Source organism: Filicampus tigris, chromosome 3 (assembly GCF_054856515.1).
Source record: "Filicampus tigris isolate MCC_2025a chromosome 3, RoL_Ftig_1.0, whole genome shotgun sequence".
Classification (NCBI taxonomy): Eukaryota; Metazoa; Chordata; class Actinopteri; order Syngnathiformes; family Syngnathidae; genus Filicampus; species Filicampus tigris.
Genome location: NC_141219.1, coordinates 13,678,804 through 13,692,204, shown reverse-complemented (window position 1 = coordinate 13,692,204; position 13,401 = coordinate 13,678,804). Strand labels below are relative to the sequence as shown.

The 13,401-nt window shown below is 38.4% G+C and overlaps 1 protein-coding gene across 1 annotated transcript; it reads left to right on the top strand.

Moving 5' to 3' along the window:
• The first annotated feature begins 561 nt into the window (after nt 1-561).
• Nucleotides 562-12,701, top strand: phf10 (PHD finger protein 10). The gene is made up of 12 exons (XM_086025601.1): nt 562-736; nt 1,678-1,787; nt 1,880-2,010; nt 2,177-2,260; nt 2,342-2,466; nt 2,584-2,733; nt 3,258-3,367; nt 4,243-4,381; nt 5,403-5,540; nt 8,925-9,033; nt 11,047-11,235; nt 11,313-12,701. Exons 1-12 carry the CDS (start codon nt 665-667, stop codon nt 11,408-11,410), a joined length of 1,455 nt encoding a protein of 484 aa, XP_085881727.1. The 5' UTR covers nt 562-664; the 3' UTR covers nt 11,411-12,701.
• The last annotated feature ends 700 nt before the right edge of the window (nt 12,702-13,401 follow it).

Genomic DNA, 13,401 nt, shown 5'->3' with positions numbered 1-13,401 from the left:
ATTATTTATACATTATATATGCTAATATAATATAATATAATATCATATCATATCATATCATATAGATTTTATTATTCCAAATAATGTATTCATTTTTTCATTTTTATTCATTTATCTCATTATTATCTTATCTTAACAATTACTTTAATTATTAAATGGTTGGCCAATTAATTATGATTCAATTAATTACAAAAAATTAATAACACCGGTCAACTTTTTTTTTTTTTTACAAATGTTTTAATCAGAGATGCATGTAAACTTTTCACAGATGTACTTTTTGCACTGATTCCGAATCCGCGCTCGTTTTTTCTCTAGCACACCATGGTTTTATAATAATAATAATAATAATAATAATAATAATAATAATAATAATAATAATAATAATAATAATAATAATAATGATGATGATGATGACGATGGTGATGATGATGATGATGATGATGTTGTTAAACTGCCTTGACCAATGGATGGCAGCAATGCACGTTATGTGCCCAGTCTGCCGGAAAGAAGAAAAAAAGAAGAATGCTAAACTCCAGCTCACGAGGTGGCGGTATGGCGCGCCTCACATACATGAACCGCCAGAAACCTATACAAAACGAAGACAAAATACGGCTAATTTTGCTAGCTTCTAGCTAGCCCAGCAGCAAGTGCTAATTTGTAAAACATGGCTGCTGTGCTCACACCGAGACCGCCGTGCGACAGCAACCCCGGTACACCTGGAGCACAGTCCTTAAAGGTAGCGGCAGTTCTACTCATTAAAGAGTAAAGACCATTTGCGGAGATAATCGTTTCGGGAGCTCTGCGTCTTTCCATTTTAAGCTAACTGCTGATTAGCACGCTAATGGCTTCCACTGTAAACGAAGTATGCTAAAAGTATGCCTTTGTTTTCATCTTAACATGACATATGTTGGCTAATGTCCATCGTTTTAATTTAATGGATAGCAGGATGTCCATTTTGTTATTTGATTTTGACTGTTTTTTTTTTTTATTATTAAACAGATGATTAGACTATTATCTTACTTTTCCACAACCAGCGGCGACGTTTCTGCATTGATACGTTCCAGTAACAATACTGTTATTATAAGTTATTTAAGTTATTATAAGCTGAAGTTAGTTGTGCAGGAAGTGCCATACCCACTAATTTATTAAGTTGGCTGTTCTGCTTAAAATGAAGTCATCCCATTATTACATTCAACGTCTAAACGTCTAGTATTACATCACACTACATGTATAAATCGTTTGTTGGAAAATACAGTATTCGATAATTGCTTTGTTTTCACGACCATTGTTTTTTTCCCGCTCCAATACTTATTGGTCCCCTCCTCAACTCATCTCATGCAACTCTTTTATTGTTTCCCAACCTTTATTGGGTGAAGCACGTACTGATGCTATATATATATATATATATAAATAAAATAAAGTTGAGTTGAGTTGGTTTCGTCACAATAATTTATCCAGCGTGAGTCACTGTGGGTCCTGGGCCTGTTTAGTTCAACACAAAGCTGATGCACATTTTGAGAGATTTCAAGTCTGTTTTTGCAGAATTTTGAAACTATGGTTGAACCTTTTGGCTAAAAACAATACAGGGAAATTGAATGGGTTCCTGTTGCACAATGTTTGGTAATCACAGCTAAAGACCATACTTTCATTTTGCCTTGAAATTGTCTTCTCCTTTAGGAGGACATAACAGAAGAGGAGTCCAACGATGGCAGCCAGCCCCCTAAAAGGCGACGAATGGGTTCAGGGGACAGTTCACGAAGCTGTGACACCTCCAGCCAAGACCTTGGGTGAGTGTGCTTGTACTTCTTACAAATTGTCTCGTGTCTCTAAATATGGATTTGATTTAAAAAATACTGGTTCGCCCACTCACCTATTCCAGGCCAACATATTTCCCAGCGGAGAACCTAACAGAGTACAAGTGGCCAGCAGATGATACAGGAGAGTATTACATGCTGCAAGAGCAGGTCAGCGAGTATCTGGGAGTCACGTCCTTCAAGAGGAAATACCCTGGTATGAACTGGAGCCTGTGAATGCTTTGGTAAAATGTTCTAGTGGATAATTTGATGGAAAGCTGATTGAAATGAAAAGTAAAGAGAGAAGAAGAATCATGTTTAGTTTTAGATTTTACTAGCAAAGAAGTGTAAATGTCATCTTTTGTATTTCTACTTGTCTCTAGATATGGAAAGGAGGGACCTATCGCACAAAGAGAAGCTTTACCTGCGTGAGCAAAATGTGATCACTGAGACACAGTGCACTCTGGGTAAGAGACATCCCTCTTTAACACAGTCAGCCCGACATTAGGATTGGTGTCAATGAATGATTGTGGCCTGTTTGTTTCTAGGTCTAACAGCTCTGCGGAGTGACGAGGTGATAGACCTGATGATTAAAGAATATCCTGTCAAACATTCAGAGTACTCGGTCATACTTCAGGAGCGAGAGCGACAGAGGATAGCTAAAGAGTACTCTGTAAGTACACAAGTCTAAATGAAAATGTCATGTCTCGTGCAAGGAGTGTGTTGTTCTATCATGCACTTCACAAGTTATACCATACATTTACGGTGCGCATCTACTATCGTGTTACAGCAAATGCAGCAGCAGAACCCTCAGAAGGTGGAAGCCAGCAAGGTTCCTGAGTACATTAAGAAAGCGGCCAAAAAGGCGGCCGAGTTCAACAGTAATTTCAACAGGGAGCGAATGGAAGAGAGGAGGGCCTATTTTGACCTCCAGACGCATGTAAGTCTACTTGTCCCAATTTAGCAATAGTCCCAATTCATGATGACGCACAATGATTTGGGATCAGTTGCATCACTCAGAAATATTGTTGATTGCTTAGCTATTTGATCATAATTTCTGGTTCTTCATACATCTTAATGACAATTTTGTCATTTTTAAAAGCTTCAATTTAGTATTATCACAGTAGCTTCCAAGTAACCGAGGAGCTCCCAGAGAGGCTTTTGGCATTAACATCTGGTGAAATAACACATAACAACATGGTTCTTCTGCTACTCTAGTTATGGCTGTTAATTAACATACGGTATATATACCTGAACGCCAAAGCCCACAGGATAATGTCCTGCATAAAGATACAGTACCTTGTGAAGCGTAATACGACTCTTATAAATTGCCAGTGCTTCCCATTTGAACAATGAAACTTATTTCCTCACATGCAAGAATTAAGGTTTCCAACATTTGGGTTCATGCTTTTAATGTTTTGAACGTTTTCTTGATGAGTGTTGACTTTATTTTGTTGGTCTTAGGTTATCCAAGTACCACAGGGCAGGTTCAAGGTGCTCGCTCCAGAACTGACCAGGACGGGGCCCTACCCAGTTGCTCTAATACCTGGGCAGTTCCAAGACTACTACAAAAGGTAGATGACACTTCTAGGAACAAGAGTTAACCTCAGCTAACTCCATGTGTGGCAATAGTAATTTTGCTGCAGCCTGTCCAACATCTAAAGTTGAATGCCCATTCGGAGTTCAACCCACATTTTCTTTTGCTTAAGTTACACACCACAGCATAATCTTTTGAGACTTTGAAACATTTAAGAGGGTGACAGTTTGAAACTGATACATATTAGAGATGGAACTGCATTTCTAAACAGATGATGTTCTACTTTTGAGGTTCCATTGCATCATGCTCTATGTCAGGGCTGGGCAACTTAAATGATGGAAGGGGCCACAATTTTTCATCAGCGCTACTGGGGGGGTCCACATAGGACCATGCACTTCCTAACCAGATGTATGACAAAAATGCGGATAAAATACATGCATATGTACTGAACCAGTGTACATCACAGTAATAAGTATCTTAATATATGTCATATCCAGTGGTGAAAAGATATTGCCGTCAACAACAAATCAAAAAATAATACTGTGTAATACTGTGATTACCCCCCACCCCCACCCCCACCCCCCCACAAGGCTGCAGATAACAAAAATCTGCATATGACGGCCATTGGAATTTTTTTCTTTTTTTTTTAAACCATAAAGATTCTTCACAAAATGCTGATAAACTTCCAATATACATTTTCCATGAGTTTTCTCCCCAACAACAACAAAAAAATATATATATTGAAAGAAAAATCTGCAAATAATTGTGGGTGCCGTGGGCATCCGTTGTAGTAGAGGAAACATGTTTATAATTCCCCCATTTATAAAAAAATTTATTAAAAAAAACGCCAATTGCCCATCCCTTGCTCTGTGTATTGCTTTGCCCTAAAAACAACTGCATTGTGCCTAACAGGTATTCTCCCAATGAGCTGCGATACCTGCCTTTGAACACAGCTCTGTTTGAGCCTCCGCTGGATCCAGATCTGCCTGCACTGGACTCAGAACCTGATTCAGATGATGCAGATGATGACAAAAAGAAGAAGAACTCTTCTGTAAGTGAGACTGGACACAATAGTCCCCGCTTGACACACAACCAAATCCAGCCTGTTGTGGAGTGACGAGGACATGGGCGCTGTCAACTGTCAATTGTGCTGAACATAGTCAAAATCATGTTGGTTCATGTTGGCTAAATTTATTAAGGATCATGTTTATAATTTTGACAAAAGTTTATTCTATCAGATGAACTTAGTTTTACAACTCCCGTATGGGGAAAAATATTTAGTTCTCTTTTTCTGTGCTTGATGTGGGAAAAACCTATTTCAAAGAATGTTCAGTATTGGGAGAAATACAGCAAATCCCAGAAGAGGAAAAGACAAAAAAATTACTTAAATCAATTTCAAACGTTTTTGGATTACATGAGGGGGGGGAGGGTACAGAGAACAAGCCAGTTATCTCAATTCAACCCCTGCGTATTACCATGACTTGGATGACTACACAGACATAAAAAGAACACAAGCGCTTTGATATATTTTTAAAGATATTTTGACAGTAAGTTATGCTAAGGCTATGCCCAAAGTGTAAATGGTTTTAAATCCAGGTAAAAAAAAAAAATGCTTTTCCCCCCCATACCTATGATTATGTTTTTTTTATAGCAATTGTAAAATCCATTTTTTCAAAAATCTTGTCCTTGCACTGTGTATTTTAGTACGCTATTTGTTATCTATTTACTTTGCTTATAAATGTATTCAATTATTATTTTTTGGGGATATGCTTTTAAATGTAATTTTATATTTTTTTGTATTTTTTAAAGGGGAAGCCAACCCAAACAATTTTTTTTTCAAGAATATGTTCAATGCAGGCCCACTAGTCTAAACACGGCATTCTGATTACCGCTAATATTGCATTTGTAAATATGAGAATTCCACCCGTTTGTGTACAGGTATGTGCAATATAACTACAGCTGCCTTGCATATGCCCATTGATATCAGATTGATTTTTTTACGCCATATCGCCAGGCCCGAACTGCACCTGCATAACCTTGTGGTCATCTCACGTCACTCTTTGTGTCTGCAGGACAGTTCTTCAGGCAACACATCAGAAGGTGAAAGTCAGGAGGGCGGAGGCCACAAGTCCAAGGCCAAAGAAAGGACGTCCACGCCGGGCAAAGATGGCAGCCACCGCCACTCCCACAAAGTCACCCCCGGGTACAAGGTAGAGGACAAAACCACCTGAACTCTTCTCCAACAACAGCAGCAGCACTTTTCTACCCCTCCTCCTCCTTTTTCTACTACTACGACCACCTCCTTACTCCATCCATCCCGACATCCCCTCCCTTAGCTTTCTTCACTTTGCTCTCCAGCTTCTACAGTTTGTCTCAGCTGGAACCAGCACACACATTTGCCCACACACTCCCGCTGAGGCTCCTGTCTTCACTTTTTCTTTTTAGGATTATTACATCGCTCTTTTTTCCCCCCCCCCTTCAACCAGACTGCGAGCAATAAGAAAGGAACAGTTCCGTTTGTTTTGCATTGCACTTTTTTCAGTTTTTCCCAGCGTGGACAAAATTATTTTTCCTTTTTGAAGGTCTTCAGTTTCTCGCCTCACTTGTCTTTAAAAAAAAAAAAAAAAAAAAAAAAAAAAGATACTTGCAAGACAAGTAAAATAATCGTTGGCTGCTACATTTTCATTTTTGAAAAGGAACATGGCTACAAATAACACATTCATTTTTGTGGTTGCTTTTAAAAAGTAGTCTATATTAAAAGTAGAGAGTATTTTAACATGTATATCTGAAGTGTGTAACACACTTAAATGTTTACTGTGTGTGTGTTGGTGTTAAAGATATGCTATGTATAAACATGTGTCGTACTGTCTGTGGGTAAATATCTGAGAGCGCTGCATTACAATGCAAGTGCGTTAGTGAGGCGATGACATGCTGACCTCGTTCACACTGACTTCAAATGCTAGAAACCTAAACATCAACTTGTCTCTCCAAATCAGGGGTAGGGAACCTATCGTATGAAGCCCACTAGAGCATTTGACCCTGCTCGCCAATCGTTACTTTACCACCAAAAAAAAAAAAAAAAGGGAAAATGTAATAAAAATATACTATCTCCAGAAAAAGTAGCCAATCAACATCTACAAATTCTCATAAAACAGTGGTTCTTTGAGATGCTCCTCACGCACCGCACTGTATATAGTTAAAAATACTTATTCGACCGTTGCATCATATTTTCACCATTACATGTTAGTATGGCTTTTTGTAAGAGGACTTTATAAAAACAAAATGACCCCTAATTGAAAAATGGTTCCCCACCCCCGGTCTTTAATACAGTATCACACACACAGTGGACCCCCACTATTTGCAGGGGTTAGGGGGCGGGTCAGCCCGTGAATAGCGGAAGTCAGTGGCCCATTATAATTGCGTTGGGGAAAAAAATAAGTGTGGTTTTCGTTGTGGCCATGGAACAGTGGTGCACGGGCGTTCGACCAGTCTACCTGTGCTTTGTGCACTTGGAGAAGGCGTTCGACCATATATGCCAGGGGATATTTTGGAGGGTGCTCCGGGAGTATGGGGTATCGGACGCTCCAGTACGGGCAGGTCGATCCCTGTACGACCGGTGTCAGAGTTGGTTACGCATTGCCAGCAGTAAGTTAGATTCGTTTCCAACGAGGGTTGGACTCCACTGTATTCAATAATTGCTTCAAACTAAAAGCTCTTAATATAATCTAATTAGTGAAAACATTGTATTTGTACTAAAAGCAAATATTTTTAGTTAAATAGTCTTTAATTTACAACTTATACAAACCATTTGTCTTTGCAGTGTGGACATGGTTCTGTTTTTGTGTTACAATTAAACATTGAAATATGATCATGAAGGCACGTTTTTTTTTAGTTTATGTGACATGCAGATAAAATTGATATGTGTCCATGTACTCTTTTTAAATGAGTGCAAAAGGACCAGGAGTAATAGTAAATGTTTATTTATAAAGTCTTTAAAAGTAATACTTTTGTAACTATAAATTCACGTGCACCTCGGAGTTTCATATATATTAGTGACTATTCCTTTAAAACGATTTCATGTCCCCAGATTTTGTATATCACAGTGAGTGTTGCAGACTGGTTAACACTACTTTGCTGTGGTCTGGCTCCAGTTGACAATACAAGTATATGCAATGTTTTTGACCAAGTGTTTGGAATAATGTGATATTTTCACAATGCAGCTTATCAATAAATCCAAGTTATGATACAAAGCTGATTTTAAATGGACTAATTGCCTGTACTTGCATTCCAGGTGGGATTATTGTTTCTTCTCAGTGTTTTAAATCATAAAATTAAAATGAATTATGGCAAGAGGGGAATAATGGTAGGTAGTAGGGCTGCCACAAACAATCATTTTGGTAGTCGACTTATTACCAACAGTGGAACATTTTTAGCTGCAAATGTTTGGTGCATTTTAAAAGGGAACCAAAAACTATACACTATACTGAGTTGCACTAATACTGTACTATGAAACGATCTATAAATACAAAAAGAAATACTTGTTAACATATTTCACTCTTCTTAGGCACCAATCCTTTGTAGAAAGTAGTGAAATCATGAGTAAAATTAGAGAACTGTGCTGTGCTGAAGAAAACTAAAATAAACACTTTGTATTGGTTTAGTTTTGTTTTTATTCAACCTTTATCCAAAACGTTTTATTTTGCTCCTCTAGTATGCGTAATATGATCTACACGTTCAAAATGTGGTATGCACCAGAAACAAAAATGAAAATAAAAAGTCAAAGATTAGGAGGAACGTATTTTTTTTTTAGCACTGTTAATTCATATATTCTAACGACCTAGGTAGGTTATGTCTTTTATTGTTAGGTGTTGCCGTTAAGGCCTTTGGCAAATATGTCATGTTACTTTGAGTGCTGAGTTGTCCGTTGTTCATAAACGCAAAACTCTATGCTTCGTCGAGAGTGACCGTGCGGTAACACATGTGCTCTTACTGTTCAATGTCAACCGCAGGTATATAAAAACTCTTTTGGTTTTTAACAAATGTGAGTTGGCTGACATCGCCAAATAATTAAATGTATAAATAAACAACACGTCGACTGTTACAATTAATTGACAATTTTGATCGTCGATGTCGTAATTGGTCGACTAATTGTGGCGGCCCTAGTAGGTAGGTAGGTAGATACATCTGCATAGTTCTTCTCAAGTTTATGTTGTGCTGTACAATGGTGATTTTTTTTTTAAAAATCTCTGCGTTATGATTATGTGCAACATGGGGAAAAAAATGAGTAACAAAATGGAGGACTAGCTAAAACTCGACATCAAAGAAAAAAATGATCTTAGGTGCCTGTAATGGGGTCAGTCAGACATCATTTTTCTGCCGTGCTGTATTTTCTCTATTGGTATATTGCACATTTGTTACAGCATCGTTTACATACACTTTGCTCCTGTCTTATACAATGATTTTTTAAAAAATGTACTTGTACATAATTATTTGTCTTTTCTGAACACTTGGCATGACCCAACTGGGCTTTACTGTGTACAGAACATGACTGGAGAATGCCGTGCTGTTGTTTATAGCGTTGTTCTGCCTTGCAGCCTAAGGTCATTCCCAATGCTATATGTGGCATTTGCCAGAAGGGTAAGGAGGCCAACAAGCGAGGCAAACCTGAGGCGCTCATTCACTGCTCCCAGTGTGATAACAGCGGTAAATACACGCACATGCGCACACACACACACACACACACACACACACATACAGTCCTCTAAATTCTAGGTTGATATTCGTTTTTGGGTGGGCAGCTTCAGAAAACTGGTCAGTCATGATTGGTCGTTACCTGACCCCTGAGGAGTTGTGATGTCATTTTCAGTCGACAGGAGTGACAAAATGGCCGCCCCCAGAGATGGATAAAAATGGGTGGATTAACTGTTATTCCATAAATGTAATAGTTATCAGAATGCCTTGTTTCGACTAGTGGGCCTGCATAGAACATATTCTTGAAAAAAAAAATGTTTGGATTGACTTCCGCTTTAAAGACTGTGTTGTCACTGACAGAAGCGGTATAAACAGGTTTTTGCAGTGGGTAATGTTAAGTGGGTAATGTTAAGTTCATTTCTTGTTTTCCAATTTAGGAGGATTGTTTTCTTAGTGATAGCCAGTACTGTGAACAATATAGCATTTGTGAGGTGCATGACAGATAGGTTTCCCAATATGCAGAGCTGAGAGGATAAGGCGATTTGGTGGCCCAGTATGTGTGATAAATGGATTGTACCCAGAATTCCCTGACTGGTGTGCAGTGCCAGAGAGCATGTATATACAGTACGTGCGTCTGAAGTGTTCTTTGTGCAATAAATGTATTTATCTGATGTATTGAAACCCATTTTGTGTAATCTCTGAAATGTAGTGAATTCTGTGATTGACCTTGAACTGAATAAGATGTACATTTGGAGATTTGCAGTAAGTAAAGTTAATTTTTACAGATTTGCATCCAGAAGTCAGCATTGGGACTGATAACAGATAAGTCTTGTTCCCACTTTATAATTGGGAGAGAAACTGACCCGCCTGTGTTATTTAGAAATGTGTATAATTTTGAGAGTAATTTATTGGAACTAAAGATTTCCAGCAAGTCTTTTATGGTGGAGGTTTGATCTTCATTATTGAATGTATTGTTGAGTTTTGGGAGAATGGTACATTTTAATTGTTAGTACTGAAGATATTGATTGTTCCCAATGCCGGACTTCTGGATTAGATATTGGAAACACATTACTTTGGAGTCATGAATGATATGGCGTATGTGTGTGATACCTTTATCTTTCCATAATGTGAGGAGGTGTAGTGGTTTCCTGTTTATTGTCAAATCAGGATTGTTCCAGATTGGTGAGCGAAGAGACGGTGTGATTGTGAAGCCTTTACGGGAGGTTTTCCACCAAGCTGTCCGAGCTGAGGCTATAGTAGTATTTTGAAAACAGATGTTATTTTTGATTGATTGGCTGATAAACGGGAGGTCTGCGGGGTTAATATTATTGCATAGTGCTTGTTCAGTTTCCAACCAATATGAATCCAGATTGGAGGTGGTGAGCCACTGTTTTACGTATTTAATTGACTTGATGTATGATAAGATTCAAAATTTGGGGCTTCTAATCCGCTTTGAGACTTTGGTTTCTGTAATGTTGATGGTTTTATACGGGGGGATTTTTCCTGTAAAAATTCGATATTACTGAATTTAGGGAGTTGAACCAGGATGAATTTAGAGAAATGGGAATCATAGAGAATAGATAGTTAACTTTAGGGAGGACAGACATTTTTATTATTAAAATTCTATCCAGGAGTGATATTGGCAAATTAGTCCAACAATTAAGGTCATACTGTAATGATTTGAGGAATGGTGTGAAATTAAGGTCAAACAGCTCTGACAGCTTGCTGGATATGTTGATTTAATATTTCCTGTGGGGAGGTGAAAATGAGAGGAAGAGCATTTCATTGTTACCCTGCGTTGCTGGCATAGACAGATAAAGATGTATTAGTTGTAGTATTGAATTATTATTTTTGTGGTTGATAATCACGGGTTTAAGATGGCCATAATTAGATGTCCCAATTATGAGAGATCCAACCAGTTCAGTCCTTTTAGTGTTGACTTTGAGAGTGTGTTCTGCGTATGTCTGTCTGTAGTCCCTTGCATGTGTGTGTCTCATTTCTATGTTATTGCGTCACTAAACGCAGGCCACCCGTCCTGCTTGGACATCAGCGCGGAGCTGGTACGCGTGATCCAGACATACCGCTGGCAGTGCATGGAGTGCAAGACGTGTACCGTGTGCCAGCAGCCCCACCATGAGGACGAGATGATGTTCTGCGACAAATGTGACCGAGGCTTCCACACCTTCTGCGTTGGGATGGGCTCCATCCCCACAGGTCATTGTCTCTTCGCTTGCTGTACATTTGCCCCTTTTGTAGCGTTGAGTCATTGTTTGTTTCCCGTGATGTTTCAGGTCTTTGGCTCTGTGAGGTATGCGACAAAGATTTTAGCACACCCAAGAAGAAAGGCGGAACGAAGACACTGAAAAGGCCCAGGTCAGCGCAGAAATGATTTAATGAAACGCCATAGAACACATCTTGATTTTATTCCGGGTTAGGATCGAGACCAGGTTTCATCAACTTTTTGGAAGCCGTACTATGTCTCGGTGCAACACAGAGAATGATCGGCACGGCGACAGTTTTATCAACAACCGTAATTGGCCCTTTCCTATAAATCCCTACCAGAGTTTACATTTTCAAATGATTGCTTTTACAACATTCCTTGGAATTCACAATGTCCCATCACTGGTGAGCTATGTTTTGAACAGGCCCGCTGGCTGCCTGGTGCCCGTGGACACTAATGATGTTGAAATTCAAGTGTTTTAGGACATTTGCCTGTAATTTTGATGTAGGCACCCCAACTACCGTAAATACAATTAGCAAGTGATATTAATGTATGGAATGTGTCCCATTTAATTGTTAATTTTAATTATCTCTAATGGGATGGGAGAATCTCTGAATGTTTTGGGGAGTTTTACTCAGCAGTATAATGCTGGCAGAAGTTGTTTTTCAAGCCACCAACTAGTTGAACTTGAGACTGCTGGTTTGCATGCTTAGTAGTGCACTTGTTCTGCCTGAATTTCTTCAAGGTGAATCAACAGTTCCACACAATAATTGATTATTATGCCTATCATAAGTATCCGTGCCTAGTCTAAGAAAAAAGGAAATGCTAACTTCATTAGCAAGATAAAAATGACTTGAATATAAGATAATACGATAGGTTTAATATTTTTGTGTTGTGGCATTAAAGGACTAGTTTTTGTTTCCAACAATGTTACACAACTCATCAACTCTATTTGACTATTGATGTTATGTTGGTGTGAGTGTCACTTTTTATCATGTTATCTTTCTGGACCAAAACATGTACGTGATCAGCAACGAAGCTGTTTTGGACGAACAAATGGTGCTTTTATTGATCTAGAAAAATAGACAAATGAAAGGTCGGTTTTATAAATTTCAAACATTTATTTTGATGTACAGTTTTATTTTCCAAGTGTCTTGAATTCTGTCATGGTGCTAATGGTCTTTTGACCATTGTCTGTAGTTTTTGTCTTGTTTATTAAAAAGTGTGTCTTAAGGTATAATTTTTCACTCTACCTACCTTGTAATGATGCCTCTGACTGCAACAAGCCTGTCACAAAGCTACAATAAATCATATTTTTGGATATTTGACTTGAAAATGAAAACCTATATTTCTACTTTTATAGAAAAGACTGTACTGTAGTGGTAGTAAATCGTGATTTGTTGTCATAGTCACTGAATGATTTTTATTTTGTTTTAAATAAACTTGAATATAATGAAAACCGCCATATGTCATCCATCATTTTTTTAATAGATTGAGATGTGTGAAAGATGCAGGTATCCACGGTTTGAGATTGGTCAAGTAGATATTGAGTACTGTACTAAAAGTAAATGTGCCAGCTGCAGCTGGAGCATTTCTCAGCTGACTGTGAGAAAGAAGAACTCCCTGGACTCTGGGATGAACAATTTAGAGTCACGAACCTCACACGTTTTTAGAATGTGGAAGGAAGGTATCTGGAAGAAACCCATGAGCAATTGAAAAACTGCATTTAATAAAAGTAGCTCGCTTCTAATGCAGTAAGGACGTAATACCATAACTGTAGGGTATAACTCATGCATGTAGTAATGACCTTAATTTATTGTTCAGTATGCTGAGTTACTGTAAGTCTTGATTTGTGTGAATGCACGGTAGCGTGTCATTTTCACTATGTGTTAATTTGTTTCTTACCTAATGGTATTGTACGTGGGCGAGGATCGTTATCGGGCTTCTGCAAAGCATGCTGGTGAGCTGTCGATCATTTGAATCAGGTGTGTTGGGGGAAGGAGACATCGAAAACAGGCTAGATAGGGGCTCTTGAGGACCGGACTCGGGAAGTCAACCCAAATATATTTTTTTCAAGAATATGTTCTATGCCGGTCCACTAGTTGAAACAAGGCATTCTGATAAATATTGCGTTTGTGGAATAAGAGTTAATCCATCCA

Excerpts from the sequence above, each read along its gene's own strand:
- phf10 (XM_086025601.1), top strand. The coding sequence starts at position 665 with ATGGCTGCTGTGCTCACACCGAGACCGCCGTGCGACAGCAACCCCGGT. Across the intron at positions 2,011-2,176 it reads CTTCAAGAGGAAATACCCTG|ATATGGAAAGGAGGGACCTA; the intron begins GTATGAACTGGA and ends ACTTGTCTCTAG. Across the intron at positions 2,467-2,583 it reads GGATAGCTAAAGAGTACTCT|CAAATGCAGCAGCAGAACCC; the intron begins GTAAGTACACAA and ends ATCGTGTTACAG.